The sequence below is a fragment of the Anopheles cruzii genome, chromosome 3, assembly GCF_943734635.1.
Source record: "Anopheles cruzii chromosome 3, idAnoCruzAS_RS32_06, whole genome shotgun sequence".
Lineage (NCBI taxonomy): Eukaryota > Metazoa > Arthropoda > Insecta > Diptera > Culicidae > Anopheles > Anopheles cruzii.
This window is the reverse complement of record NC_069145.1, coordinates 8,098,634-8,126,008: the sequence shown is the minus strand read 5'-3', so window position 1 is coordinate 8,126,008 and position 27,375 is coordinate 8,098,634. Positions and strand designations below refer to the sequence as shown.

Sequence of the window (27,375 nt, the reverse complement as noted above, 5' to 3'; positions counted from 1 at the left end):
GGAAGGAAATCCCTTGTTAATGACGTGCAGAAACGGTGAATGGCGCGTCGAAGGCAGCGAAGCATAAGACCGGAGATAAGTGTGCAAAATAATGAAAAGATCCAGGCCCGAAGTCGTGCTCAGGTGAAGTGCTACGGAAGGAAAAACTGGTTGCAAACTAACAAAAGCTAATGACTTCTCGTCCCATCTCGGAACAATCACACCACCCACCAACCCACGGCCAAGACAGCCCAGCTGAGCTGACAAGGAGTTTCTGAATCATTGTTTCTGGGCGATGCTAGTTAGCTGATAAGGATATGGTAATAGAAACTTGTGTCGTTTTTTTTTCTTCTTTTGTGTTCTGCTTGACGACCAACTTTTCTTCTATTTTAGAACCACGACCGTCATTAACAATGCCGGACGAGGAAGTCGGATCCATATTGTAGGTTTGTAGTACAAACTTCCTTGTCGCAGTTTTTGTCGCACAACGATAAGCAGGATACTTTGGGAAAACGAAAGCTATCTAAGAATTATTAAATTGGGTTAAACTTCAATAAATTATTTGAATTTAACTTCAACGACTATCCGTTTTGTTGCTTCTTATGAAATGCTTCAAAAATCGATTGAGCTAATATTAACTGCCGTTACTGCCCAGTTGGAGAAAATTAATTCTCACCTAATTGGCAATATTGGAAAAGCATAAAACTTTACACACGCACCAACCATTCGAACGGAGCACCTTCTTGTTTATGGCTCTTTCGTGCGCCCATAGATCACGACTTCATCTTCGGTTTTCCGTAAAGAAATATTGCGACGGAAAGAAGTCGTAAATTGTTGCTGCCTCATCGAACACTACGGCGGCAGAGATGAGCGCTAAGGCCACGACAAGCGACGTGCTTGGGTCGCCTCCGGACGCTGTTTGCTAATTAGCTATCGACACAAGCGTCTTGTTAACACTTGGCTGACGATGGCGAGACGACGGAGTAGATATACCCACGATTGGCACAACGATCGGCAAAAGATAAGCCAATGTTTCGATCGATGTTTCAACAATGGATTGTTCATTTCTTCAGCATTTCATTTCCTTTTAACAAAACGGAACTTCACATTACAGAAGTAAACGTTTTAAACGGTCTTAAAATAAGATTCTCTCGAGTCTCCTATAAATTTGATGCCTTAAACCAAATCCTATCGAAATCGATGAATAACGGATCACAGTTACTGGCTTATTATTTCCTCATCCACCTATGGCACCGGCACCGATGGCACCGACGGACAACGATTCGAAACCAATTCCCCGAATTGAGACATTACCCAGGCGCCCTTTCCCTAATCATGATGGATCTACTTTGCGTAAATAATGTTCTCCACATTTTATGTGCGAACCCTTTTGCCTCGCAAAACGCCGCCAGCGCTGACCACAAACCTAATAAACGGTGGCGCGTCCGGCGTCCCTGGAGGTCGATAAATAAGAAAAGGAAATGAGCGTGCCTCCGTGCGTGCGTGCGTGTGCACGTTGGACTAGGCCCCGTCGTAAGCGAGCCTCATCCGGTTGCTCTCCCCCGGTCGCCCCGGAAGTATCATCTATCATCATTGTGCGAGCCCCCGGCCAAAACAGAACATCGGGCGGCACACGTCCGGGAAAACCGAACGTCCCCCACCGTCGGACTCGGATAAAAAAAGGGGAGTGAAATTGTAATTCGATTGGTCCTGCGTGACGTTGACCGAAACCCTTTACGGCCGCGCGCCAAGAGCAACGGAAACTGACACGGAGAAAGGTGCTGTAATAAGAAACTTGGACGGGTAACTAGATTATCCTTACCTTTCGCATTGTGACAGTTCAATTTATCACACTTCATCGCATCGCAGCAGCGGAGTGGAGCTTTGGTCCAGCCGGGTTCACGGGACCAGTCCGGGCTGTCCCGGGGGACAGATTGGCATCCTTTGCCACCCGACCCGATTATCCGGTCACACGCTGGCCCGCACGGACACACACACCGGAAGATGGACAAATTGAATTTGACTAATTTTATTTTTGTTTTCACCAATCGACTCTTGGGTTTCTTCTCGGAATAGAAGTGTTCACTTTCTAGCACCACACGCACACGAACGTTGAGCCGCCTGCTGAGAGTCACGAAACCTGCCGAGCGCAAACGGGAACGGATCCGTTGACCAATGGATTTCTAAATACCCCAAGCCGCGCGGCCTTAAAGATTCAAGCCCCGACCCGGTGTTGAGCCGACCTAAGAGGCAACCCCGAAAATGAGAAGGAAACAAACGAATTTCGTAAACAATCGACCCCACGAAGAAGAGAGAAGGTCGCCACCACCACGACAACGACGTTGGTTGACAGCAAAACCGGCACAACAAATGTTTGACAGATGATCATCTCGTCGTCCTCGTTGAACGGTGGCCTTCATGCGTACGTGTACACCTCCGGCACCGGCCGGTAAGTGGTGTTCGTGCGGACGATGGCGGCGGGCAGATACGAACACACGGCCGCCGCCAGAGCGCCGTTTCGCTTGAAAGGACACAAGCCGGTCGCGGTACACGGCCCACTTCAAGCGAAACAAAACAAATAGCCGCATCAAAAGGATCTGCCGAGAATCGGAGCGCTAGCGCAACGGAAAGCGAGTGCGTATTTGTGTGCGTTTCTTTTGAACTCAAAAGGAAAACCCCGATCGTACTCTCTCTGTCGCTCTGACACAGAGGACCCCCCCGGTTAAGCGTGGCCGCCGGTGATTCAGGTGTTTTGATGAAAGCAGGAGCCTGGTTACGCACTCGCGCTGCGTATGTTTGTCACCCGCTTTAGAACCCCGCCGGGGGACAGGATTTGCGGGAACGGGAACGAGAACGAAACGAATCGTTGCCCGGACTCGGTGGGGGGGAAGTTGATTTTCTTTACATGTTAACGGAACACTCACACATAGCGCCCGCCCCGAGTATTAGTCTGGCCGCGTATATTTGGGAATTGATTTTTTTTTAGCAATCACAGCACAACACGGCCACGCCACGGTACACCCGTTGACCGGGCGGGCAATTATTTACTAATTTAAATTCAATTAACACCCCACCGATGGCCGGTGACGCGGAGTTACAATTCCGTTATTGGCCGCTCCAAAACTCCACTCACACGCACCCCACGCGGTCAGCGCGTCTCACCTGTGAGGTGAGTTTTCGACGGGCGCGCTGCTGCCCGGCAACCACCGCATGGCCTGCGTGCGAATGGATTTATTATTGTTGTTGTTTCCCTTCCCGTCACGACCAAAAACAATCGATAACCTATTTTTCTTCGCGGGCACCACCTAGCACACCGAAACACGGCACGGCACAGCCCAGCACGGTGTTTGGTGGTGATTCCTTTTCCGCGTTTTTACCACTTTTTGCCTATCGCTGCTGAATGGCCACTGCTTTGCCTTGTCGGAGTTTTGTATTTGTACGCACACACACACACACACACCGCTGGTGCCTTCTTACTGTGTGGCTAGGAAAAGACGAGTTCTCGGAACAGCGGACGACAACGGCAACCGCCTACAAACGATGCTAAAATTCAACTGTGTTTTTAGCTCATCAGAAACGGTGCGGAGTGCGCTGAACAACGAGAGAAACAACGCAACGCGCGCGCGAGAGAGGATCGTTGTGGCCGACGAAAATTCGACAATAGAACGCGCCCCCTTGTGTGTGTGTGATAAAAAGGACAGACGACAACGCGCTCGGTCACTCTGCCGGTCGGTGCGTTGGAAAAGTGGTGCAACATACGAGAGCCGCCGTAAGGAAAACATATAAACATAGAGAGCGCGCTCTCGCCAGCTCTGTTCCCGGCGCATAGTCGAGAACTCTCCCAGAATGCATAATCTTAGCGGCTTAATTCGCGATAGCGAGCACGTAGGTTAGTGAGCAACGAAACTAGCATATAGAAAAGAGCAGTGAAAATTGCACATAGAATTCTAGAAAACCTTAGAGAAAAATAGTTCCCTGCCACCACCTGCAAGATGCCACCCAGAAAAAAAAGCCACCTGCAAGATGAGAACCACAGTTGACCTCTGTGCCGGGGCGTGGGAGATTTGTGTAGAAATAAAAGTCACCAAAGTGTACGAAATGAAGATCAGCGCCTAGCGTTACGCACTGTACGTAGCGTAAAATGGAGTAACAATAGTTGACTGTGTCAAGCAACAAACTCCATTACGTATTGGCCAACATAACGGCTGGAGATAATTTCAAAAACAAGGACGCCGCGGTGGTCTCCGTGTCTGAGATTTTCCCGTACCGGTTCGCATTCAGACCGCGTTCGAACAATCATTTTCTTTAAGCTCTCTCTCTCTCTCTCCCTCTCTCTGTTGTTCTCTGACGCTATCTTACGGCCAATTCTCACGCCAGTTGTTCTGGGAGTTTTTAACGGTTTGTTTTCCTTCGGCCCGACGAAACCCGGAAGAAACAAGGCACCAGGTTCACTGGAAGGCGAGGCGAGTTTGTTTTCCACGATTTTCCCTCTTTTCGCTCCATGATCGGGTGCTCGCTCTTCTCAAGAGCGAGAGTAGGTTATCACAATCAACACCAACAGTGCGGCTCAACAAATGGCTATTGCGATGATGATGATGTGCTCTCAGACACTGGACCACTAGCCGAACCGGAACTGCCACAAAAATGCATCGACCTCGCGGCGAGCGGCATGGGGCTCTGCAGTGTGAAGCAGGCGAAGCAGCATGCATTAGCATTTCAAATCCAATCCGCCCGCTACTGGAGCAACGGTTTATGTAATGAAAAATAGAAACAATAATAAAGCCAACGGTGGGAGCTATTCGCACTCCCAGTGAACAATTTTGAGTGACCGAGGTACCCCTCCGCCTGAGGAGGGGACGAGGAAGGCTGAAACGAGTGAGCTCGAACGCCCCTCTGCCTGCGGCGAAGACGAGAGGGGGCGGGCGCGACGCTCGCTGCAGTGAGCAGGCCGGCTCATGAGGGTCCGCTCGTGGGCAGCGGCGGAAAATAGCGGAGGAAACCACGAGAGGAGGGAGTTTCACGCGCGAGCTTGTGGGTTTAAATTACCTGGAGAGGGAAGGGCGGAAGGGCCGAGACGCGAAGCGACCGCGAGCAAGTGGAAGACGAACGAATGAAAGAAAGGAAAAGGAATAGAAAAAAAGGGACAGAGCGACACACAGTCCCGAGCGGCTCGCGAAGCACACCGGCAGTCGCATAAAGCATTCCGTCGGGGACTTAACCGAATTTTCGAGTCGCGGCAAAGTCGAACTCTGTCTATTTTGTATAGTGTGTGTAGATGCGTTGATCAAGTTGCAAGTTTCTACCAAGTTCAAGTGCATTCCATCATGTGTGATCCTGATTGAAATAATACAGGTAAGTTTATTGGACAGTGTTCAGTAGTGTTCAAATAATGTTGACAAGTTTTCACTCTGCTCGTTTCAGATCTCTACCTCAAGCTGGTCAAACTAAGTAGCGATCGACTGGAATTAACACGGCGGCACCGGCATTTACGGCGGCACCGGCATTTACGGCGTCAAAGGCGTTTACACCACGGCGTTTACATCAATGCACTGAAGCAGGACGGCGAACGGTAGAGTGAACGAAAAAGCGAACACACAAAAGCGAGAAATAAATGGCACTGCGCATGTCCAAACCGACACGAAGCATTTTCACTTCGGGAACCGACAGGGGATACGAGAGAAAGAAAGAGGGAGAGGGCACATATGAGAGAGGGAGACGACAAGGGGCACGCTCGAGAAAAAAATCGGGTTACCAATTTCTGCCATCGGGGTTTTCGGGCCATCTCACAAGGGAGTTCTAATGGAGAAATTACATTGGTAACCCGATGGTAACCCGTCGGTAACCCGATGGTAACCGGATGGTACCTTGATTTTCCATAGTGAGAAGAGCGTCGGTCACTCAATTTTGCTCACTGGGCTGCACTGCACTCCCAACGGTGGTGACCTTGCATTGTAGCAAGCCACGTGTGTGTGTGTATGAGTCCGCTTCAAAACGAGGCCATACCTTAGATCTAATGCCTCGGAGGTCGATAACAACGGTTCATCGCTTGTCGCGCCAAACCGCCGTGGGTTTAGGTGTTTATGTTCTGCTAATTGCCGTTGCCATCCTGTGTGGGGTGCAGTTGCATTCACCGGCCCCGGTTCCGATGGGTGTGTGCGTGTCCCCTTCCGATCCTTTACCGTGTTGCTACAGACGCGCCTTTGCTAGTGTTAGTTCGGTGCCTGGCTGCGTATTGGTTTCGTTTGGCCTTGCAAAACATTAGCTTCGCCAAGGCGCCCGCCAACCGGTGGCATCATTAAACCTTAATTAGAATCGAATCGGGCACGCTGCTCCGTCGGGCACCGAAGCCATCGAAGCCACGGAGAGATGATAATTAAATTAGGGCTCGCGGCGGGCTGATTACAAAAATGGGCTGAACGCGGGGCGCATCATCAGAAATGCGAAGACCGACGGCAAGGGTAGCGGAAGGGCCGCGGAGCGCACAATTAAAACAACAAAACGGATGCTCATCGTCTCGGTGGGTTTCGGCAAACGCAAAAACCGTTTCCGCGATTAGCAATTCGATCGAATTAGATTCCGACGAACGACCCTAAAGACGCCTCTTTCTAAGCCGCCCATATTCTGAGGGCGTTACAGTCGTGGAATTGGTTTTCTAATCATCATCTTTAGCGAAAGTACGTTGTAATGTAAAGTCCTCATTGCATTAATAATACAAAAATGTACAAGTGTTCGATAAGAGTTGAATTTCCAATCCATGACGAATGCAAATGTTCCGCGATTCTCCTATAGCGCGGTTCATAGTAGGCAAAGACTTGAACATCAAAAACACATTAAACTGATACCCGTGTTCAACAGTTCAAGTCGAAGTATGACATGTACACGAATATTTGGTGTATAGCCATTTGTATCAATCACTTTTCACTCAGCCAGAGGAGACCCTCTCAAGCGACAGGTAGACGTAGGGGATTCCCTTGGTGCCAGACGGAAAGCTATACCTCCGGTAAGTGGGGTGTCGCATTGATCCATCGACGCTGTGCTCACGCAGTCGGCAGCTCACTCGATCGCTTGACTGATCGTGCGGCTGCATCGAAGATCGAAGTTCCAGAGTCTAGCGACATAAAACCAGTGTACGGCGATCTAGGTGATCTTAGTTACGGTCCCGACCTCAACACAGGTACACATCGTTGTGTTGCGGTTGAGCTGCGCTGCCAGCACATATCGTGTGTCCATTGACCGCCAGTGAACCGGATGTTTGGATCGGAACAGGTTACCATTACGCCGTGATACAGAGCAACCGGCCCCAAAATGAAGGTTAATAACAGTTTAGTATTAAACAGTATTGAAACTAAAGCAAAGCGGATCCCACAACTGGAACTGTGACAAACCGGTCTAGTTTGCTTTAAAATAATCAAAGTTATTCCTGTGTAACAACAACAACAAGTGTGACGTAACGTTCGCTTCCCGTTTTGTGCAACGCACCGTGTGTGTTCAGTGCCTCACAAAAGCCGAGCGATGGGCACCACAGAAGTCGAAACAGCATTCCATCTTCACTCTACCGTCGCATTATCCCACCCACCAACCAACCTACATTGAAACTGGTTCTGTTCTATCAAGTTCTAAGGAAAAAGCTTCAATTTATGACGCAGATACGAAGCAGTGGATATCGATTTCATTGGAAAGTCTCCAGCGAACTAGCGAAGCAGCGTACCAGCGAACCATTGCGTACACGATCTTCGACTTCCGGACGTTATCCGCCGTAAGCGGTGTCGTGGCCCGTCGAGATAGCGATCGCACGATGTTTAGTTAGTTCTAGTCTCGGTAGAACCGTTGATACTTGGGCGCTAGAGGAGCTGGAAATGCAAGCGGTGGTACTCGTTGGGAGTCATCGTGTGCGCCCAGACACTGTTTCTACTTAGTCATTTGCGTGCATCGTGGACGCTATTTGATTTGAATACTAAATGAAAATTATATAGCAGTGGTCTGGAACCACGGCGTTCGCTGCTCTATGGAATAAACTCTCGTGCACAATCTGTAGCGAGCTGTGCTTGTAGTCGCTGTAGTATGCAAGTTGTTAAAATATTCTAACACCATCATTAACGTTTTCATGTGCAGATACCTTTACCTACGCTGCTGGTGGTGTTTGCCGTGTACATCAAGCCAAGTTTACAGAAAACATCTCCTTGTCCGGCCGTGTTCGTGTACGACGAGCGAGACGATTCCTACGACACGTGGTTTGGTACGGTGCGGTTGAAGAGCAACGTTCCACTCCACGGAGTGTTTGTGGACCTCCAGTTTTCTGCACCGGTCTTAACATTTGGGGTATGACCAATAGGCACAATTGAAAGCATTCCAAACATTTTCGCTAGCTAACGCCATCCGCTTGTTTCCATCGTCGTCATAGACGTTTCTAAGGGACTACAGCACCGATGATAACATCGAGTTTCACATTGCGGATAAATCGAAACACTTGCGAGCCGGCGAAGTGATGGTTCTGAAGATCTACGTTCGCTACCAACCAGATCAACCGGTACCTCTGCTGCGACAGATTCGCTTCAATGGACAAAACATTTGCGTTGACACGAACCCGATTCCTACGAGGCAGGTGGCACGTCCGACGGTAGCCCATGGTAGAGGACAAAACACCCATAGGCTGTAAGTAATGCATGGTAGCAGTATTATTTAACTATCTTGTCTTGTGTAGATTGGAACTAAAAAGGGGTTTGATTTCTCTCTACTCTAACCTCAATAGAACCTCTAGTGAAACTGACCATAGCATAACGGATGTCTTTCCTCATGTAGTAGATCCGATTAATACGTACGCCACAGCGGCATCTCCTGTAGTTTCCCAGGAAAAACCTTCGTCCTATCATTCCTCGCATGGTACGGTATCGACAAGGGCTGTCGGTTCCATCCCACCTTCTCCGGACGTAGATAGAGGACAATTGTTTCCACGTCGCGTAGGCGTAGAAGAACGCAGGGGCGATCATTTACCGAACCCCAGTTACCCATCATCGGTGGAATCGGATTCTCGGTAGTTTAGAATGGTGTGTGTTTAGCATGGCGGATAAATCTAATACCTAATTTCCCGTTCGTTGTAGACCGTCCACCAGAAGAACTACCATCACCACGACCTACAGTCCGATTGCGGATGAACGAATTTGGGAAGTGTCCAGCCGAACATCTACGGCAACGCAACGGTCGCTGGTGAACGAACGGAACCCGAATCCTTTCGCAGGAGTGGCACTGAATGCCGGTGATGACTACACGACCGCAACCAGGTCGTCCAGCCCAACTCCGGCACAATCGAGGACCACCGCCGGGGAGAAGTACTTCGCCGGGGATTATGCGTTTCTCAACAAAGACAGTACGCCCGGAACGGCTACCGGTGGTCAGACACACTACATCAACAAGCCAGACGAGGACAGCTGCGGAACGGTCGTCCCAAAAGCCAACCCCTTGGTAACCCATGGAACGGTAACGGAACGGGGTCAGTTTCCGTGGCATGGCGCCCTCTATCGGAGTTCGATCACGGAGCTCAAGTACCTGTGTGGCTCGACGCTGGTGTCGCCTCGAATGTCCATCACGGCGGCTCACTGCGTGACGCTGGAGAAAAGCAGTCGAACGGTCGCTGCAGAAAGCCTGTTGTTGTACTTTGGCAAGATTGATCTGGGCAAGTGGAACGGCGTCGAGGAGGACGCACAGGTCCGTTCGATTCACGTACCGGCGCAGTACCATCACGAGCGGTTCTTCAGCGACATCGCCGTGCTGTTGCTGAAGGACGATGTCAAGTTTAGCAACTTTGTGCGGCCAGTCTGTTTGTGGGCGTTCGACGACGACTACAAGTCGCTGATCAACAAGATTGGGTTCGTGCCGGGCTGGGGCTACACCGAGCACGGCCTAGTGAGCTCGCGGCTGTCGTTCGCTCAGATGCCCGTTGTGGCGCACGAAACGTGCATCTGGTCGAACCGGGACTTCTTCAGCAAGATTACGTCGGACAGCTCGTTCTGTGCCGGGTTCAAGAACGGAACCTCGGTCTGCAATGGGGACAGCGGTGGCGGAATGGTTTTCAAGCACAATGGCCGCTGGTACCTACGGGGTGTGGTTTCCGTCAGTGCCGCCCTGCAGGATCGATTCCGTTGCGATCCCAACCATTACGTAGTGTTTACGGATGTGGCCAAGTTTGTCAGATGGATCAAAAGCTTGATGACGACAACCTGAGCAGTGTCGAAAGCTGTGGTTTAGCGAACGAGCTCTTAGCGTTTAGTAATCATCATCGTAATAGTTGAGCAGACATTATTTAGAATGCCCAAGAAACACGTGAACGTGTTTAAGCAAAATAAAAACACTGTGACGATCACTGATTCTCAAACCCGTTGTTTTCCTCTAATTCCTACATACCTCGCTTCTCGTACGGAAAGATTGCAGCTCGCCTTATCACACTACGTCACGGCTCGGAGTAAAGTTCCTTCGCCAAACCCAGCGACGTCATCGTACTCGTATAATGGCGAAATGATTGATTCACTACTATCAACGTTGTGATTGAATGTTTTGGCGCCGGTATCAAAGCGGCCCGGGTCAGCAGCTGGCACATTTCACCTCGCAGCGCTACTAGGCGCTCATTCGTCTCGCAATCGTAGTACAGTGAGGATCAACCCTTTGATCGATAGAGTGGTACCAGTGAATCTAACAACGTAGTCATGCTGTGTCGCAGTGGAATGCAGTGCATACTCGAGCCCGTGCCACTATGTATCCTGTTGGGTGCCATTTTCGGCCAACGATCTGAGGCGCTTACCACTTTTGGGCGCTCGGGAGGTCGCAGTTCGGAGGTTCGCGTGGCGCTTGCGTCGCAGACGGCACGTTGTAGTGATCTTTTTACGATCGATCGTGAGGACACGTACCAGAAGTGGTACGAAGGAACGCTGGAACTGCGGCCCAATATAACCCTACGCTACGTACAGTTGGTGCTCCAGTTTGACCGGGAAGTAGAGCAGTTAACGGTAAGAAAGTTGGGGAACCCAAGGACCTGCCTATTTCCAGTAAGCGGTGGGGTCTTTTTGCGATTGAAGGCTAGTGTGTGGTGTCCGTGATAGAAGGAGCACAGATCGCTCGAAGTGCGCGATGTTTACAAATGTGGAAACGGTTCGAAAACATTGTGCAGTGTGCAAGTGCAATCTGTAGTACTGCTGCGATGAGGTTGTGTTGAATTCGGTCGTATTTGATGCGCAATCATTACAAACAGCTTCCAAATTCGTTGTTGTTGAAAATCTGCGCTAAAATAATGCTTTGGAAGCTTATACTCTCCATGAATCAGTTTCTATTCTTCAAAGAGTTCCCAGTTTCCTGGAAGTGGAAACGTATTATTGACTATGGCGACCAACGTGATATTAAATGGTGCGTCACACCATTTCGAATTACCCCTTTTGCTCCGTGTGTTGTGTAAATCGTTACTGATTGATTAATGTTTATATTAATTAAACATAGTCATATGGTCCATGCCTTCTTTTTCAATAAGTGTCTACCTCTTTGCAGAACTACTTTGGTCACGTCAGCACCCTCGATCACCACAGTTTCCACATAGCGAACATGACGTACGCCATGCGAGCCGGAACAATCGTGAAGATCCCGGTAGAGGTGTCCTACACGTCTTCCACCAAGCCGACGGTCGTGAGAATTGAAGTGAACGGTCTCACAATCTGTCCACTAACAATGATGTAGGTTAAGGCTTTGAAACATTCAGAGCTCGCCAATAATTGACCTAAATTCCAGACCACTGACGCGTCCTCGACCGTCAACTTTCCTGCGTCCTGCCACCAGCGCCGAAAGACCGGTGGTAAACTCTCGAAACTTCACCAGAGATCATGAGCAGCAACATTTCAACTCATCCTGCCAGGCGATCCGGGCTGGCGCTGTTGTGTCCGATGGCCGATGGGACGCGGTGATGGATCTGGTGACCGAAAATACCGTCGATCGCGCGGTGATCGAAATCGTTTTCGATCATCCCGTGTACATAGTGGGGGTAAACAACGATGTACAGATTGGAATAGCGCTCTCTAAGTACGGCAACATTAATCATGGGATTGTTTGTGCCCTAGAACCACTTCGGTGAGGTTACGACAGAGGACAGTATACGGTTTCGGATCGAAAACCGTACCTTTATACTGCCGAAGGATGCGGAAATAGAACTCAACTTCTTCGTTCGCTACAACCAAGTTGGACCACTACCGGACATACTGGAAGTAAACTTTAATGGCCACAACTATTGTCGGCAGCGTCGTCGTCGCGTACTGAACGGAAATGGTGGAAATAATGGCGAAGTCTGGCGAGCTACAACGCCTAGGCCCACTATCAATGATCGTGATTTTGGAAGAGTGACTACCGATCGCTCGGCAGCAGGAAGTGACGTAAGATGGCGCTTAAGTCAGGAACAGGTTCTTTCGAAGAAATTTATTCCTATTTTTGTTTCTACAGTCAGAAGAGATGCCGTGGCCGTTGGATGAGAGTGAATGTGCGACAGTCCTACCACCGCTTGCTAAACGGGTAAAGTCTCGCATAATCGGTGGAGTGGCCTCCGGACAAGGCGAACACCCGTGGCATGTCGCAATATATCTGGATGAGGTTCGTAAAACGGAGGCATGGCTTTCGGCTGCTTTCATCTCGATTCTGTTTCCTTTTCTGTTTAAGCAATATCAATGTGGAGGAAGCATCGTAGGCAAACGGTGGATTCTGACTGCCGCACATTGCCTGACGCGGCCTAACACCAATGAAACACTCGACGTTGGGCTGTTCCGTGTGTACGCGGGCATCATCGACATTAGCACGATCGATGACCACCTTTATCGTACCGTTGATATGGTAATCGTTCACCGAGAGTACAATCCGGTCATGTACACGACCGACATTGGATTGTTGCGACTGAAGCGCAATATCACGTACAACAGTTTCATTAAGCCGGTGTGCCTTTACAATCGGACCGTGGACATTAGTGGGTTTTATGACCGCGATGGTAAGGTGACGGGCTGGGGTTTCAACCGGGAGGGTGTTATCAGCAATGTGCTCAACTATCTGGAGGTACCGGTAGTCTCGCAGAAGGTATGTTCACAGAAGAACGTCCAGTTTAACGTGGTGCTCGCCGTCGGAGAGTCGTTCTGTGCCGGGCATGCAGATGGTATGTTCTGCCAGTTCAAGAATAAGAGCCAACAAGTAATCCATTCCTCTTATCGCTCCACACACAGGAAATTCGGTTTGCAATGGCGACAGCGGTGGCGGATTGGTGTTTGACGAGGGATCTCGCTACTACATTCGCGGTATCATTTCGATTAGTGCCCAGCGTCGCAATCTGCTCATCTGCGACCCGAACCAGTACTCCGTGTTTACCGATGTTTCCAAGTTCCGCGACTGGCTGCGGCAACAAATCTCGTAGGCAAAAAGGCCCAAACATTTTGCCTTGATTATAATGGGACGAAAGTATTTATTTGTATCTCCGAGCGCAACAATAAAAATCATAAGCAGAACCAGCCAATGGTTAACGAGATGCCATGCATTGCAAATCACATATTAACGTACTGCTGACATTAACATTTTGCAAAACCGAAAACAATGAGTAGCCACTTCAACACCCGACACGATCGCGTGGAATTAACCGAAGCTCGGAACCGTGCTTCAGGAACACGTTACCCGCCGTTTGCTGCGGGTTGATACCGATTCCATCGTCGGTAATAATGGCGCTCGTTGCCGGTGGTACCTTGAATTCCTCTGCCGCGAATTTGAGCACCGCCGTGAACGGTGTCGTCTCCGGGACACTTAATCTGGATTCGGTAAGACAGATGGAGAAAGTTGTAGGTTGTTTGAATAAGATCCTTGATCACCGAACGGTTCACTTGAGTGCACTTACACTTTAAAAGGCAGTTTCGGGTCGGACGTGAGCGTAATTTTGAACGTTACCTTCGAGCTGCAATAGAAAGGGGTAAAGTAATTATTCGGAAGTCGAGACGGCTAAAAGTGAACGTATGGACAAATTGCAATCGCACCAACAAAGCTGCTCAACGTAGAGAAATACTTACGCTGCCATTTTGTTAATATTTCTAACGTATTCGTTTTCTAGCTACACACTAATGGAATTGAAACGTGGAGTGAAATGCTCGAAAAATCTATTTGGAAGCGATCTTTTTTCGAATTGGTGCTGGTCCGGCCAAACAGAAATCGTCAACAATGCAAATGACACGTTGCTGGTACAATTGACAACAGCTTTGGGGAGCGCCCTTTGGAAACGTCATTGTTTGCACGTTCGCGAACGAAGTCAAGGATATTTGTTGAATTTTCGACGTTGTTCTAACTTGAACGTTAAAAATGAAAAATGTTAAAGCGAAACAAAGGTGAACAAAGGTTTGTTGATTGAAATTTTGCTTTATTTCATGGTTCAATTCACACACTTAAGGAGCAGTCGGTAGGTCGTTGGTCACATGCTATCGCTATTCCCTGGTAACCTCACTGGAACATAACCTGCTGATTAAGTGAGCCTGGTAATCGTACGTAAGTGCCGCCCGTTTGTTGGACCGTCCCCTGCTGCTGCCCTGTAACGACCAGCGATGGCACACCGGAACCGGACGCCATCGGAGCGTTAGAGACTGCCGTCGCCAGCGGTTGGACTAGTTCCTGCGAGAGCATCGGTAACGGTGGATCGCCCTGGAACCAGCTGATAAGCGTGTGCTCGGGAAACTTGGTGCACTTGAGCTGGTCGGCGATCAGGTTCTGCGAAAAGTTGACGTGATTGTTGTACGCTTCGACCTCCTGCGTCGGCTCCTTCAGCATCCGGTGAAGGTCCTTCAGTATGGCACTGCCCCACAGCTGCACGTGGATGTCGGGTATCTTGGATGCCAGCTGCATCGCCGGCGTGACCATGTTCATGCTTTCGCGCGAGTTGCCGATGCTGAGGAACACGTGGCTCAGCAGCACCAGCGAGCAGGACGTTAATCGATTCAGATCCTCGGCATTGGCCATCTTGAGCGTTTCGCGCAGGAATCGTCTAAAAACAGAGCATTTCAATGTACAATCCCTTACGTTGATCATGGGCCGCCCGATCACTTACTTGGCCTCGTGAAAGCTGCTTTTGTGGAACGCGTTCAGTCCCTGGACGTAGTAGAAGCTGCCCATCAGCGCCTGACTGTTTGAGCACTGTGAGTTCTCCTGCTGTATCTGCTCGAGAATGTTGCGCAAATCCTGTTCCCGTTTGGTGCGCAGATACACGATGGCTAGGTTGAGGTTGGCGAAAAGTTTCAGCTCCCGCTCGGTCGTGTCCTGGATGCAGGTGTAGAACTGCTTCTCGGCGTGCTCGAACAGGCTGGTTGACATGGCGTACAGCCCGAGCAAGCAGTGCAGTTGGGGAGCGTGCCGTTTCAAGAGAAATTTGTGCGACGACGAGAGACACACGTCCTTCGCCAGCGCGATCTCCTTGATCGCCAGCGACTTGTTGCCCATCACCAACCGGCACATGATGATGTGCTCGAGCAGGATGATCTGAAAAACGGCCAAGATCGGTTTGTTTTCTTGAGCTACAAAACAGGGAGCATGGATTAGTCAATGGATTCCGGATCATACATAGGATTCGAGTTTACTCACATTTAAGCTTCTCGATCTGTGTGAGCGCCTTTTCGGTGTACTTTTGTGCCTTATCCATGTAGCCGGCCATCATCGAGTGCGAAACGGTAACGAGGTACACCAGTACGTACAGTTGCTCCTTCGGCAGCCACATGAACATTTCCGTGCTGTTTTGTCCGAATATCTGCTCATCCGCCGGCCAGTTGGCGGCCATGATGGTTTGAATGCTTTGCTGCAGCTGCTTCAGGCTCGTTTTGACCGTCTTCACCTGCCCGAGCTGCAGATAGTGGCAAACCTGCAGCACGTAGAAGAACACTTTCAGGTACTCCTTCAGATGGACGTTCGTGATCGAGTGGTCAATGATTGGGCCCGCCTGGTTGAGGATCGCCAGCACATCGTTGGTTTTGCGCTCGATCATCATGATCATGGCACGGCTGAGGAGGAACAACGATTTCAGGTAGGTAGCGTTCGATTCATCCGTCGATTCCACGCCGACGGCCAACAGTTCCGATGCGAGCGCGTACTCCTTATCCGTGGCGTGTGTTTGCTGCGGAAAAAGAATAAAGAACAGTTGTAAGGGTCAATCCCATAACGATCTTTGGATCACCTACCGCTAGCTGGAAGAGAAGCTTGCAGTGCCAGTAAACGTTGTGCTGCGAAAGTTCGATCGCCTTCCGGAGGACGGGTTTGGCGAGTGAACTCTGGTCCTGCTGTTGGTACAGCTGCGCTAACAGGCTGGCCGTGTCGAACTTTACATCGTCAAAGTTGTTGATGTTCTCCGACAGAATCCACTGAAACGTGGGATAAAAAAAACAATAAATACCTTGGCCACTGGCGCAGTACGGTACACCCTTTCCACCTACCGCTTGCTCGAGATGGTTCTTTGCCAGATCGGTGTTCTTCGTGTAGGCCATCAGTATCTGGCCGAGCTGCAGGTGCGTTCGGGCTTCCACCTTGAGCGGGGGTTTGAATGTGAACAGTGCCTGCAAACACTGGATGCACTTCTTGATGTCCGGAGGTGACGCCGTGCGGAAGTATTCCGACAGGCCCAGCAGGGAGATGTAGCACGCATCCTGCGAAGACGTCATCGGTCTGTCCGGTGGGCGAGATGATCAACCGACCAAACGGGGCTCGTGGGGTACACGCGGAAGCTGCAAGCGTAATCTTTCTCCCGCCTTGCAGCACCGATTTTACTGTTTTCGTGCGCCGACGACGTAAACAAAATACGATTGCATCAAGCGTCGGTTTGACGTTTTGTCACGGAAGACAGTGTTGCCAGTCGAGTCCGATTGTTTGCGTTCCCTTTGGAAACGTATCAGTCGCGCGTGTTTTTTCTTTCAATGCTCATAAATCCCGTGTTTAATGAATGAATGAAATTAATCCTTTAATGAAAATCGTATGCCAATTGCATGGTTCCGTTATGGCATAGAAAACGGGCAACACTTGAATGTTTTCTTGTAATTATTACAGGTTATTAATTAGCGTCAACTGACTGGTTCTCGGTATAATGTTTACTGGAACCTACCCTAATTGTATTGGAAACCCAATTTAATCCCTTCGCCTTGGTTCATTCTTACCATACGTTAATCTGGGATTGGACCAAAGAAAAAATAAAGACTTACAGACCTTATAATATTTATTCTTAAGGGCTACCTTTCTTACAATTGTTGCTTTCTACAGACCCGCGATCGTGCCAGTTGCAGGGCATGTTTTCACTCTCACGACCCCGTTGTTCCCCAAACGAGCTAGTTTCTTCTCCGGAACCCACGATCACCGCGTCGACCACCGCGGTCATCACGGAAATCTCTACCGCCACCCCGGTTCCGATTATTTCCACGATGGTTGTTGCCACCACCTTCATTACGCCCCCAGTCATCGTTCCGCCCAAAGTCCCGATGGTCGCCGGGATTATTGTGTGACCCACCGACACCGTGGTTGTACTCTGATCCTCCACCTCCGTCGTCGTTCCTTCCACCCATCATCGCGAAGGGATTCGGATTGAGGTGACCACCGAACGGTGGTGGTGGCCGCTGGCTATTAAACCCATCCAACGATCTGCCACCATCGTCGTCACCACCGAACGGTCCACCACCGAATGGTGGTGGAGGGCCCCCCCTCGAACTACCATTATCGCTGATCCAAGGGGGTGGCGGCTGTCCATCACCTTCGTATTCCGCGCCCCATGGTCCGTTACTGTTGGTACTCTGGCTCACGGGAGAGTCAGACCTGCGGTTACCCGTTGAACCCGCCGGTTCCACGATCATCACATCATCGTCCTCCTCGTCCCAGTTACGATCGTTAAACGCTTTCCACGTCCGCTTGTCCTGCTCCAGATCGCGCTTGTCACGCCGCAATTGTTTCTCGCTTCGACCCGCACCACGCTTCTTGGGGTCCGTCGGGTCTTCCGTGTTGTACTGAAGGGTCGGTTGGTTCGGGTCGACCTGAAGCAGCGAAGGTATGTTTGCATCAAACACATCATCTTTCGACCCTGCATCATCGTCATCGCCAGTGGCGATTACAATTTCCGGTTCGTTGCGCACTACTTCCGGTGGATCGACCAGATCGATCACGAACGGGGGTTGCGGGCCGTAAAAGAATTTGGGTTCCACGTCGAGACGGCGCCGTTTTGGGGCCGGTTGTTTCGATGAACCGCCGCCCTCTTCCGTACCGCCATCACCATTCGTCGATGACGCCGCCTCGATGGGCACGGGTTGCGGTGGGAAGATATCGTGCAGCTCCGGGATGCCACCCTGCTCGATGAAGCGGTTCAGAGCCTCCGCCCCATTGTCGATTGCCCGCTCCAGTGCACCCCCCGCTGAGCGAAAGTAGAACGAAGATCAGTATAATGATCGCACAAGGTTTGCCACCTCCGTTGTACTTACGTATAACCTGCACCATCCGATCGTAAAGGGCCATCGCGGTGGGTAGCGGCTTCTTCTGTGCAGCCGGTGTGACGCCGTCGACGATCTGCGAAATAACCTCCTTGATCTCGTCGGCCGTTGTGTGGTCATCGAGTGCGCCCGATTCGTTCCACTGTGCTTGGAAGTTGCGCGGAATCGGTTTGCTGTAGGGAATCTTCTTTTCGCGCATTTTCTCGTTAAAGTTGTTCACGTTCAGATCGAGCCCGGGAATCGGGCCCGTTTCCTTCGTCGCAATGCTTTCAACGATGTCGACCTTATCCTCCGGACCCATGCCCGGGATGACGATGTGTTCCTCCAGCTCGCACTCGTCCAGCCCGGCCAAGCTCGCCGGTAGCGTGTTGAGGTTGTACTTGTCTCGCATCTGATCGCCGGGACGGTTACGGGTCCAAAACTTGACCGTGTGATCATTCGACCCCGAGCACAGGATGTGCCCGAGCGGGTGCCAGGCCAGCGTCCACACGATACTGTCGTGCGCCATGTCGATACTGCCAACTTCCTTGTCGGTGCTGGAAAGAGGAACCGCACTCGTGAGATGGTTGCAAAATGTGACGATCACATCGACAAGACCGTACCCAACGTTCCAGAAGAGAATCGATCCGTCGGAGCCACCGGAAGCGAACAAACCCTCGTGCACCGGATGCCAAGAGACGGCACTCGCTTCCTTCTTGTGACCTCGAAATATCTGAACCTCCTCGCTGAGATTGCGCAGATCGAACAGCTTCAACAGATGATCCCGCGAAGCCGTCACTAGCCAGTTTCCGTTATCGTTCCACTTCAGGTCCATCACCGTGGACTTGTGCGCATGCCTGAGCCATTCGGAAAAGGAAGAAGTAAATAACAAATTAACCTCCAAGTCCCTTCTTTCACGCGAGAGTTCATCCGTCGCTTACAGAGTGGCTAGCGCTTGGCCACACTTCGGGTCCCACAGTTTGATAGGCTGCTGGTTGTCTTTGCTGCCGGAAACGATCAGCGCTTTCTGCGGATGCCAGTGGACACACTTGACGTCGGCACCGTGGCCCCGCAACACACGCTCCTCCTGGCAGCGCATGAAATCCCACACGCGCACCGTGCCGTCATCGCTGCAGCTCGCAAACTTCGCATCCGACGGACTGAAGCTGAAGAGTTGAACATTGTCGCAAATCGGCCGTTTTGTGTGGATTTGAACAAAGCATAAAAAGGCAGAGCAGAAATTGGGGAACAAAAATTAACCAACTACTAGGGGGAACCTTGGAAAAGGGATGGGAACCGCTTCTCTGTCATGCCGCCGTGTCACACTCCGGTTCATTTTCTACTTCCTTCTTCTCCACTCCACTTGGCTCGACAGCTAGGTGTAGTGTTTGGTGCTTCGTGTAAAGTTTCTTAAAATGGCTGAAATTACTTTAGTTTTCAACATTTTATTTTTGTCAAATGGTACAAGAATAGGACAGTTTTCGGAGGCCGTCATAGCGTATACCCCCGAGCCGTTGGAAACAGAAAGGAAAAGGTTACTGCCAAGCCGCGCTGCTAATTTTTATTGGAAAACTTCTCATTGTGCGGCGCCATGTTGCAAAGTTATCACGGACCATCACGTCGATTTCGGGGACGTTAATCGAAACAGGAAAAAAACACACGTTCACACATGGGTTGCTGTGATTCGAGCGCCTCGGTTGTAATGGTCTCGCATTGGCACTTTATTTTCAATAGTAACTTTCGGCCCGCAGTAGGCCTTTTTAAAGTTGGTACGAAACTAGCACTGTTCTGGTAGAGTTTTTATTTGTTTTTGCCTAAAACTTCGCGCTGGTTAGCTTATATGCACAACATTCACAGAGCACCGGCCAGTCAGTTTTATTTGGTGTATTTTATAACATTTATTATCACATACCGTCTGTAGCACCATGTTGCCGCATTTGTACGAAACGAAACAGACCCAACAACAGAAATTCTGCTTTATTTTATTTCCGGGCTAGCTTTGATCACATGGTGCTTCGTTTCGTCGGACGATTCAATCAAAGAGGGCAACGCCGAATGATACGAAATGTGTAAAAAAGGCATTCGTATCGGAATAAATTAATCCCCGACAAAAATGGCATCACAGATGAAACGAAAAAAAAATGCAATATCACAAGGGTGGCACAAGGAAATACACTTCAATAGAAGCGACGCATTGATCATTTCGTTGGGGCAACAACATAAATTGCCCCAACAACACTCTTCGAAAAAAGTGTGCAGTTCGCTTCGTTCGCGTGTGCGTTCTAGAGGAGCAACTGGAAATTACCATTGCAGGGGTTACGTTTAAGCAACCGCCAGTGGCCAGTAAAACAAACCAAGAGCATAAGTGAGTGAGCTTGTGAGAGAAACAGAGAGAGGTAGAGTATACTTAGTCGAGCGACGAGTGGCAGGAAGAGAAGCAGCATGTCGGGTGGTGGGTTCACCGCTGCGAATGGACCGAGTGAGGCAACGGTGCACGCCACCAGCGTAACCGATGGTGCCATTTCGCCCGTCTTGTACCTTATTCCACGTATCGGGTCCTTGTGCGCCTGGAACATCTTGACGTTGTTCATGTTCGACTGCCAGTACTTGACGTATCCGCCGTGATCGCCGGTTACCATCCAGTTGTCGTTGTGTGACCACACCATCGTCCTCACCGAAACATCGTGAGCCTGTGCGCGATAGAAAAGAAACAAGTGGCATTTAAGTCACGGGGCACATTATTGCATCAGCGTCAGCGTGCCGTACCTGAAGGATCGTCTCGAAGTTAAACATTAACCCGTTCCAGAGCGTGAATTCTCCCGAACTGGCGCCGGTGATCAGCCGACGACCTTCCGGGGTCCAGGCGAGAGTAAAGATCGGACAGCGCATCTTGTTGGTGGCGGTCTTGACGAAACGTGTCGTCACGGCGTTGCTCGGGTTGTCCATGTAGCTCGGCGGTGGCAACAGTTCGGGAATGTAGATGCTCTCCGGCTGCAGGGCGCGCCGGTCGCGGTAATCTCGCTGCCAGGTCCGAGACTGCAATTGAGCGAAAAGAGGGGTTAAACCAATTGCTCCGAGGTCCGGGGCACTACCGTACCGCTTACCTCGAGTGCTTTAATGATGGACGCATTGTAGTCGACCGTTTTACGCATGACCGACTTTCGTAACCGCTTGCCGTCGAAGTCATCCTGCGACATTGGCCCGCCGCTGCGGAAGCCATTGAAGTGGTGGTACGGTTTGTGGTGGAAAAAGTAAAACTGCTGCTTCTGCGGCTGCGGGTTCTGGTAGCTCAGGATGCGGTTAATGGGCGGCGGGTTTGCAAAGTGCTGCACCGATGGTGCCGCATCCACCGACGGTGGCGGTTGTGAAAACTCCATCTCACCCCAAAGCTAACCGGGCCGGAACGGAGGGGTCGGGGAGGGGACAACAAACGAAACAAGCTGGACAAAAGCGTTAACCAAGCAAACGGAACGACAGTGACCGAACTAAACAGAAAACGGATCCAATCACACTGAATCCCTCCGGAAGCAACCGGAAACCTCCGTACCGTTGGGACTACGCACTATTTACACGCGGTTACACTGCCACATAGTGAGCGACGGAACGTAGCCACCACGAACAACCCTGCACGGTTTTGTTTTACACCTGGGACGCGTATTACACTGTTCAGCCCGACCGGGGTTCGCAGGTGGTTCCGTTCCGGAGCCGCCCCTTTCACTGTCCCCGCAGGTGGCTAAATGTTGGACATGATTTGCTTACAATGTGCAGCGTACTCCGCGTCCGGAGCAGCGATTCCACAACTTTCACTCGACGCTCTTCGGGGTCGCGTTGGGTCGTCCTTTCGATTTCGAGTTTTCGCGACGCGTACCTCACTAATCTAGGCGGCCGTACCGCAAACAGGACAAAATATTGTCTTTTCCGCCGATTGGCTTCTAACGTTGGGCCAAATTACGCTTGATGGTAGTTTGCGGGGCAACCATTTTTCTGCCGAATCGTTGCTGTCACCCGTTGACAGCGCCGCCATGTGTCGGCGTAATGGCCGGTACAGTCGAGCCGCGGTTTACACCGACAGTGAAGGAGAGACACAACCAAATGGAGTAAACTATCTTGTGGTCGTAGGGTCTATACATTTATTTACTATCGGACAGAGCCGTATCGGGGCGTATTAAGCCCCGACTTAAAACTGACGGCTAATGATAGATAGCGGATGATTTATGGGCGAACCAAGATTGTACTGTGAAACGCATTGAACTTGAATTTTAATAAAAGCACGTGGCACCGTTCAATATATGAATTTGCCTTGGTGTAAAAGCGATTGCGGCGCACTTCATCTTTCAACGCACACATAATTTCGCAAGTAAAAAATCCTTTTTTTGCGTGCCCCGTTTTCGAACGCTTCCCGGAAACGGTTACTGGAAGGCCAGATGAACCGTAACTCCGAGCGTAAAAATGTCAAATCGATCCTGCTTATGTCAAAATGTATATGAATCCGCGCACTCATAAACAATTTGATGTTAAAAATGAATGTTAAATCTTTTACTTTAACTTCATGTGGCCCCCAGTTATACCGACCGAACTCTGTGCTGGGTCGGTAAAATTCGAAAGTCATGTTCGAAAATGTTCGGAATCCGTTTTTTTCAGTGGAGGGGAAATCGTAACTTGGACTTGCCACCTTATTATGAAACTCAAACGGAAACTAAAGCGTTTTCTCGAAACGTTATTGTGCTATAGCTTTCTCTTTCTGCCTTCTCTCTTGCTGCTATCTGCTTTCTCTCTTGCTACAGCAAAATGACACCCGAGTTAACGTTTGTGTTTGAGTTTGAGTTTCATAATAAGAGGGTTGGACATGGTCAGGTTCGAGGGTTCAAAGTTACGTTCAACACTGTTGGGATTCTCAGAGAAAATTGCCAGCCCCAAATGTCTCTCACAAAATTTCCAACTTTTGCCGGTGTCGGACGTTTGTGGCGTGCTGCGCGTGCGCGTGTGAGATAATAATTTCCCTGTGTACGTGCCGCGTGGTTCCGTGACACGCCAGAACAGCAGTGCCAGAACATCGTGAGTGCCCTTTCAGCTAAGACGCCTCCTTCGGGGGTTCTATGTAAAATTGTGTGTGGCACGGGCGGTGGTTTTAAATCAAACGCCTAAACACCACCGTTGTCTAACGTCAAAAACTGCGCAGAGAGCGAGTTGCCCTGTCCGCCGTCTGTGTCCGTCGCGTGTGTTTCTGTGTGCGTGCGTGCCAGCAGTGTGTACAACGGAATGGTGGTGTGGCGCTGGTTATTACATCAAGCGTGAAAAGTACACACACCGTCGAAGGAGGAAGTAAAAACAACTCGAAGGTTAATTGCCGCCGTGCGTGTGTCGCAGCGCCCAAGTGTGTGTGCGTGCGTGTAAGTGTGGGTTTGTGCTGTTGTGTTTTGTAAGTGCCCCCCCGCGCCCCACATCGGGGCCGCGTGTGCTTTATCACGGTATATCAGGGGTCGGGCTGTGGGAGGGAAAAGGAGGGCGAGAATGATGGCGGCAACACGACGGACCTGCGCCTGAGCGAGCGAGAGCGTCCGAGGAAAGGGAAAGGAAAAACACAGAGAATTCCGTCGAATGGCAAAGATGGCCAACAACGTCGCCACCGCCGTCGTCGCGCAGGCGGCACGTTGCTGCCAGAGCCAGAGAAACGTGTTTGGTTGGGTTCGTTCGTCGGTTTCAAGGTGGTGGTGCAAATTTGCGTTTGTGTTTCCGTTTATTTTTTGCCCCTTTTCTGTGGGGTGGCTTGGGCGTGAATTTAATTGTGCATTCGTTGAGTGTCCGTTCCGTTGTTTGCTCCCGGTCATCGGCCGGAAGTTTCACACGAAAGGCCGCTGTGTGTGATGCATCGGCTTATGACTCAATCGAAGAAAGAGTCCCATCTGTGCTGCGTGATAGCGAGAGAGAGAGAGCGAGAGGGAGGGAGTGTTTGTGCCGCTGATGGCATTTTGTTGCACCGCAGGAGGCCGACTCCCCAGCACACGTACACACGTGTGCCGTGTCAAAAATATCAGCAGGCTGTGCGGCGGATGCGGAGATCAGCGCTACGGAAAAACGACAACAACAACCACAACGAGAATGGTGCCCCACGCAAAGCCGACAAAAAGTGGAAGTGAGTCAAAGAGTAAATTTTGTTATTTTGAGCCATTGCTGACGGTGGGTGAGTGAGAGCGAGGCAGAGAGAGAGAGAGAGAGAGAGGTTGCCTAATCAACAACAGCGAGAACGGACGGCAAATGAATAATCAATCGCACGGAATTAGACAGAAGAGAAAAAACAGGGTGAAACAAAGTCCACAATCGATTCTCATTCGCCGTCCCTGTCGCTCTCTTGCTTCCTCTCTCTCTCTCTCTGTCTCTCTCTCGGTCTCGCTTGCCATACAAACAAAGCAGGCCAGCAACAAAAGCGCACTACGTTTTTGTACAAGGAATCCCCCCATAGCATGCACGTGCCGACGTCGCATGTTAGTGTGAGTGCGAGCAGTAGCTGTGTGCGTGTGGCTCCGCAACACAGATCGATCCTTTTCCACCCGATTCTATCCTGAACGTGGGGGGTTCAGGCTTCGGGCTTCTGTCATTCATCTTGTGTCCTGGGGGAGCTTAATTTTTCACACATTCATTCGCGGACGTGTGAGTGCGGCGCGTGCGTTAGACACGGGTGCGGGCCGCATGTGGGTGATGTTTGGCCACCCACGTTTGGGGCCTACCGTCCGTGTGTGTGTGTGTATGTCCTCTCATAGAATGTTGATTTTCAATTTAACACCAACCGGGCCGTGCCTCGAAGTGCGAGATGTTTAATTTTTGAATTATTTGTAGCAATTTGCCGTTTTTAGCCGGAACACGCACACATATCCACGAACCCCGGACCATGCGAGCGAGGACAAATTGCTGTGTACTAAGTCGGAGGCCACGGGACAACACTTGCTGCTGCACAATGCACGGAACGCAGAGCAGCTCCCTGAGGGTGGCCATGTACTATAAACAACGTACACAACACCTCGGTCGCTTTCCGAGGCAACTATGAACACAGGGCCCTTGAAGCCGCCTCGCTTCGGGGTCTCGAGGTCTTTGATCGAGAAAATGAAGGGAACTGGCCAGCACCTGGACGTGCTCTACGATGCTTTGTTGAGTAATTGTTAAATTCACTAAAAAACTCATCAAAATTGTGACACCAAAAAACCGCCTTTCCGTTAGTTATTAAGTGTCCCCGGCGACACGTCCCGCCGAAGCATGTGCCACTTGTTACTTGTTGTTAAGTCATGCCTACGGTGGGAACACGCGTATCTTTCGCAGCGCAACGGAAAAACACAAAAACCCTGAAAACCCCATTTTCTAGAAAGGTTCCTTGTGTCCCAGCTTGACAAAGCAAACAATCTTCTCTCGAGAAGGAGGACACCCGCCCGGCCAGCCGATGACGGTGGGCCCACACACGGGGCACGAAATTGCAAAAGCCCTCCCGGACAAGAAAAAGTGGCAAAAAGAAGTGGTGACCTGGAACCCATCAGGCGAAAGTAAAATGAGGTGACGAAGTCGCGCCGCTGGATCCAACAGCCCTTGCCCGGGAACAGACAGCACAGCGCGGTGGCTTTTCCTTTCTTTGTTGTGGGGAAGATTTCGTTTTTCCTTCTCTTTGTTTCTCGATTTCGTTTCGTGCGCCACACCTTGGCGGGCCGGATGACGGATGATGACGGAACGTACGATCGCGGTGATTACGTGTTCCGCGTTTGGGGCTTTCTGAGGGGCTGGCATCGTGTCTGTGGCGTTGCATGCATGTTTTGGCGCCCGGGAAAGCATCCGGCAGCCACGGTGGCGGAAGCACGTGGAATGGAAGAGGCCGATGAAAAACACGGGCACGGGCAAATGAAAAGAAAATGGAACACGAAAGAAAACTCCGCTCCGCGGTCATGCGGTGTTGGTCTCCAGACGTTGCGAAACACGAGGGGAGACGGGGGGGGGGCTGCCTTTTTGTGCTTTCTTCGTCTTTCTTTCGTGTGGTGGTGCCCGAGGCGGTGGCCTGACATGGCGCGCCAGCAGCCGTTGAACCCAAATAGTAACGACGGCTCGCGGGATATTACTGCATCTTTCCACTCTATTACCACTCCGAGTCAGAGGCGAGGGCTTTCTTTCGTGGTTGAAAGGGAAAATCTCGGCCTACGAGCGAGTGTGTGTGTGTGTGGGTTGATGGTTGGTTTGGGAATCGGGAACGGATTGCGGTAACCCACGAAGGTAGTGTACCGAATTGGCACCACTTTTCCATCCGTTCGGGGGTTTCACTCGTTCAGCAGACCGCGGGGTTTGGTTGGAGGAAAACCATGGAAATAAGTTTCTATTAAGCTAATGATTTTGGGGAAACTTTTTCTGAACTCTATTCTCTTTATTTACGCAGTCTCCTTTTAACTCTACACACTTTTCATGTCCAAATGTGACAAACAAACTATTTATTCATCTTCATAAGCTCTGATATCCCCATCACTCAGTTCGGTGATCCTCTAGCACCATTTGGTGAACTTCAGCAATCTTTTCACCGGTTGTTCCATTTTTTGGACGTCCCGAAAGTTCGTCGTGAACGAACTGAACGTGAATAACTGTCAAAAGATTGACTACCAAAATCACCAGCTTTCATTTTCTATCATGCTGAAGAGGGAAACATATCGAGTCGAGCGAAGAACTTGGCAGATCCAGGTGTCAGGAGTGTTTTTTGTTGGCCACATGGCCCGGTGTCGTGTTGGTGGGATATTCATCACACGCCATTCCCAACGTTGATCCTGAGCGATGTGCGACATTAACATTCGCCCGTGCCAATACGATGCTGCGGAGAAGAAGATACAGCATCGCCGCCTTGCTCCCCGTCCGAATTCCTTTGTGTGTTTCTTATGGCACTGGGACGCGGGGATAAAAGGAAACGAATGGTTTG

At 50.5% G+C, this 27,375-nt stretch overlaps 5 protein-coding genes across 7 annotated transcripts; 2 read left to right on the top strand and 3 right to left on the bottom strand.

Annotated features, from left to right (window-relative positions):
• Positions 1-7,100: 7,100 nt before the first annotated feature.
• On the top strand, positions 7,101-10,337 carry LOC128271540 (coagulation factor XI-like). Of its 2 annotated transcripts, XM_053009115.1 has the most exons (5): positions 7,105-7,290; positions 8,092-8,298; positions 8,381-8,631; positions 8,729-9,010; positions 9,078-10,337. In XM_053009115.1, exons 1-5 carry the CDS (start codon positions 7,285-7,287, stop codon positions 10,195-10,197), a joined length of 1,866 nt encoding a protein of 621 aa, XP_052865075.1. In that variant the 5' UTR covers positions 7,105-7,284; the 3' UTR covers positions 10,198-10,337. The 2 variants fall into 2 exon arrangements, with proteins under 2 accessions (XP_052865076.1, XP_052865075.1); XM_053009116.1 differs by lacking the exon at positions 8,729-9,010 and having other exon boundaries at positions 7,101-7,290.
• Positions 10,338-10,611: 274 nt separating this feature from the next.
• Positions 10,612-13,490, top strand: LOC128271893 (uncharacterized). The gene is made up of 7 exons (XM_053009570.1): positions 10,612-10,976; positions 11,509-11,690; positions 11,746-11,995; positions 12,072-12,380; positions 12,448-12,594; positions 12,661-13,144; positions 13,212-13,490. The coding sequence occupies exons 1-7, from the start codon at positions 10,677-10,679 to the stop codon at positions 13,397-13,399; spliced, it is 1,860 nt and encodes a 619-aa protein (XP_052865530.1). The 5' UTR covers positions 10,612-10,676; the 3' UTR covers positions 13,400-13,490.
• LOC128271894 (ubiquitin-fold modifier 1) lies at positions 13,424-14,180 on the bottom strand. The gene is made up of 3 exons (XM_053009571.1): positions 14,040-14,180; positions 13,871-13,927; positions 13,424-13,784 (listed from the first exon to the last, which is right to left on the bottom strand). The coding sequence occupies exons 1-3, from the start codon at positions 14,045-14,047 to the stop codon at positions 13,589-13,591; spliced, it is 261 nt and encodes an 86-aa protein (XP_052865531.1). The 5' UTR covers positions 14,048-14,180; the 3' UTR covers positions 13,424-13,588.
• A 215-nt stretch (positions 14,181-14,395) lies between these two features.
• LOC128272533 (MAU2 chromatid cohesion factor homolog) lies at positions 14,396-16,768 on the bottom strand. Its single transcript, XM_053010358.1, has 5 exons — positions 16,437-16,768; positions 16,185-16,364; positions 15,595-16,120; positions 15,065-15,527; positions 14,396-15,001 (listed from the first exon to the last, which is right to left on the bottom strand). Exons 1-5 carry the CDS (start codon positions 16,659-16,661, stop codon positions 14,464-14,466), a joined length of 1,932 nt encoding a protein of 643 aa, XP_052866318.1. The 5' UTR covers positions 16,662-16,768; the 3' UTR covers positions 14,396-14,463.
• Positions 16,769-17,228: 460 nt separating this feature from the next.
• Positions 17,229-21,820, bottom strand: LOC128271686 (pre-mRNA 3' end processing protein WDR33). Of its 2 annotated transcripts, XM_053009302.1 has the most exons (8): positions 21,548-21,820; positions 21,210-21,479; positions 20,982-21,133; positions 19,385-19,609; positions 19,067-19,300; positions 18,456-19,000; positions 17,527-18,388; positions 17,229-17,451 (listed from the first exon to the last, which is right to left on the bottom strand). In XM_053009302.1, exons 1-8 carry the CDS (start codon positions 21,818-21,820, stop codon positions 17,319-17,321), a joined length of 2,694 nt encoding a protein of 897 aa, XP_052865262.1. In that variant the 3' UTR covers positions 17,229-17,318. The 2 variants fall into 2 exon arrangements, with proteins under 2 accessions (XP_052865262.1, XP_052865261.1); XM_053009301.1 differs by having other exon boundaries at positions 17,229-18,388.
• Positions 21,821-27,375: the final 5,555 nt, after the last annotated feature.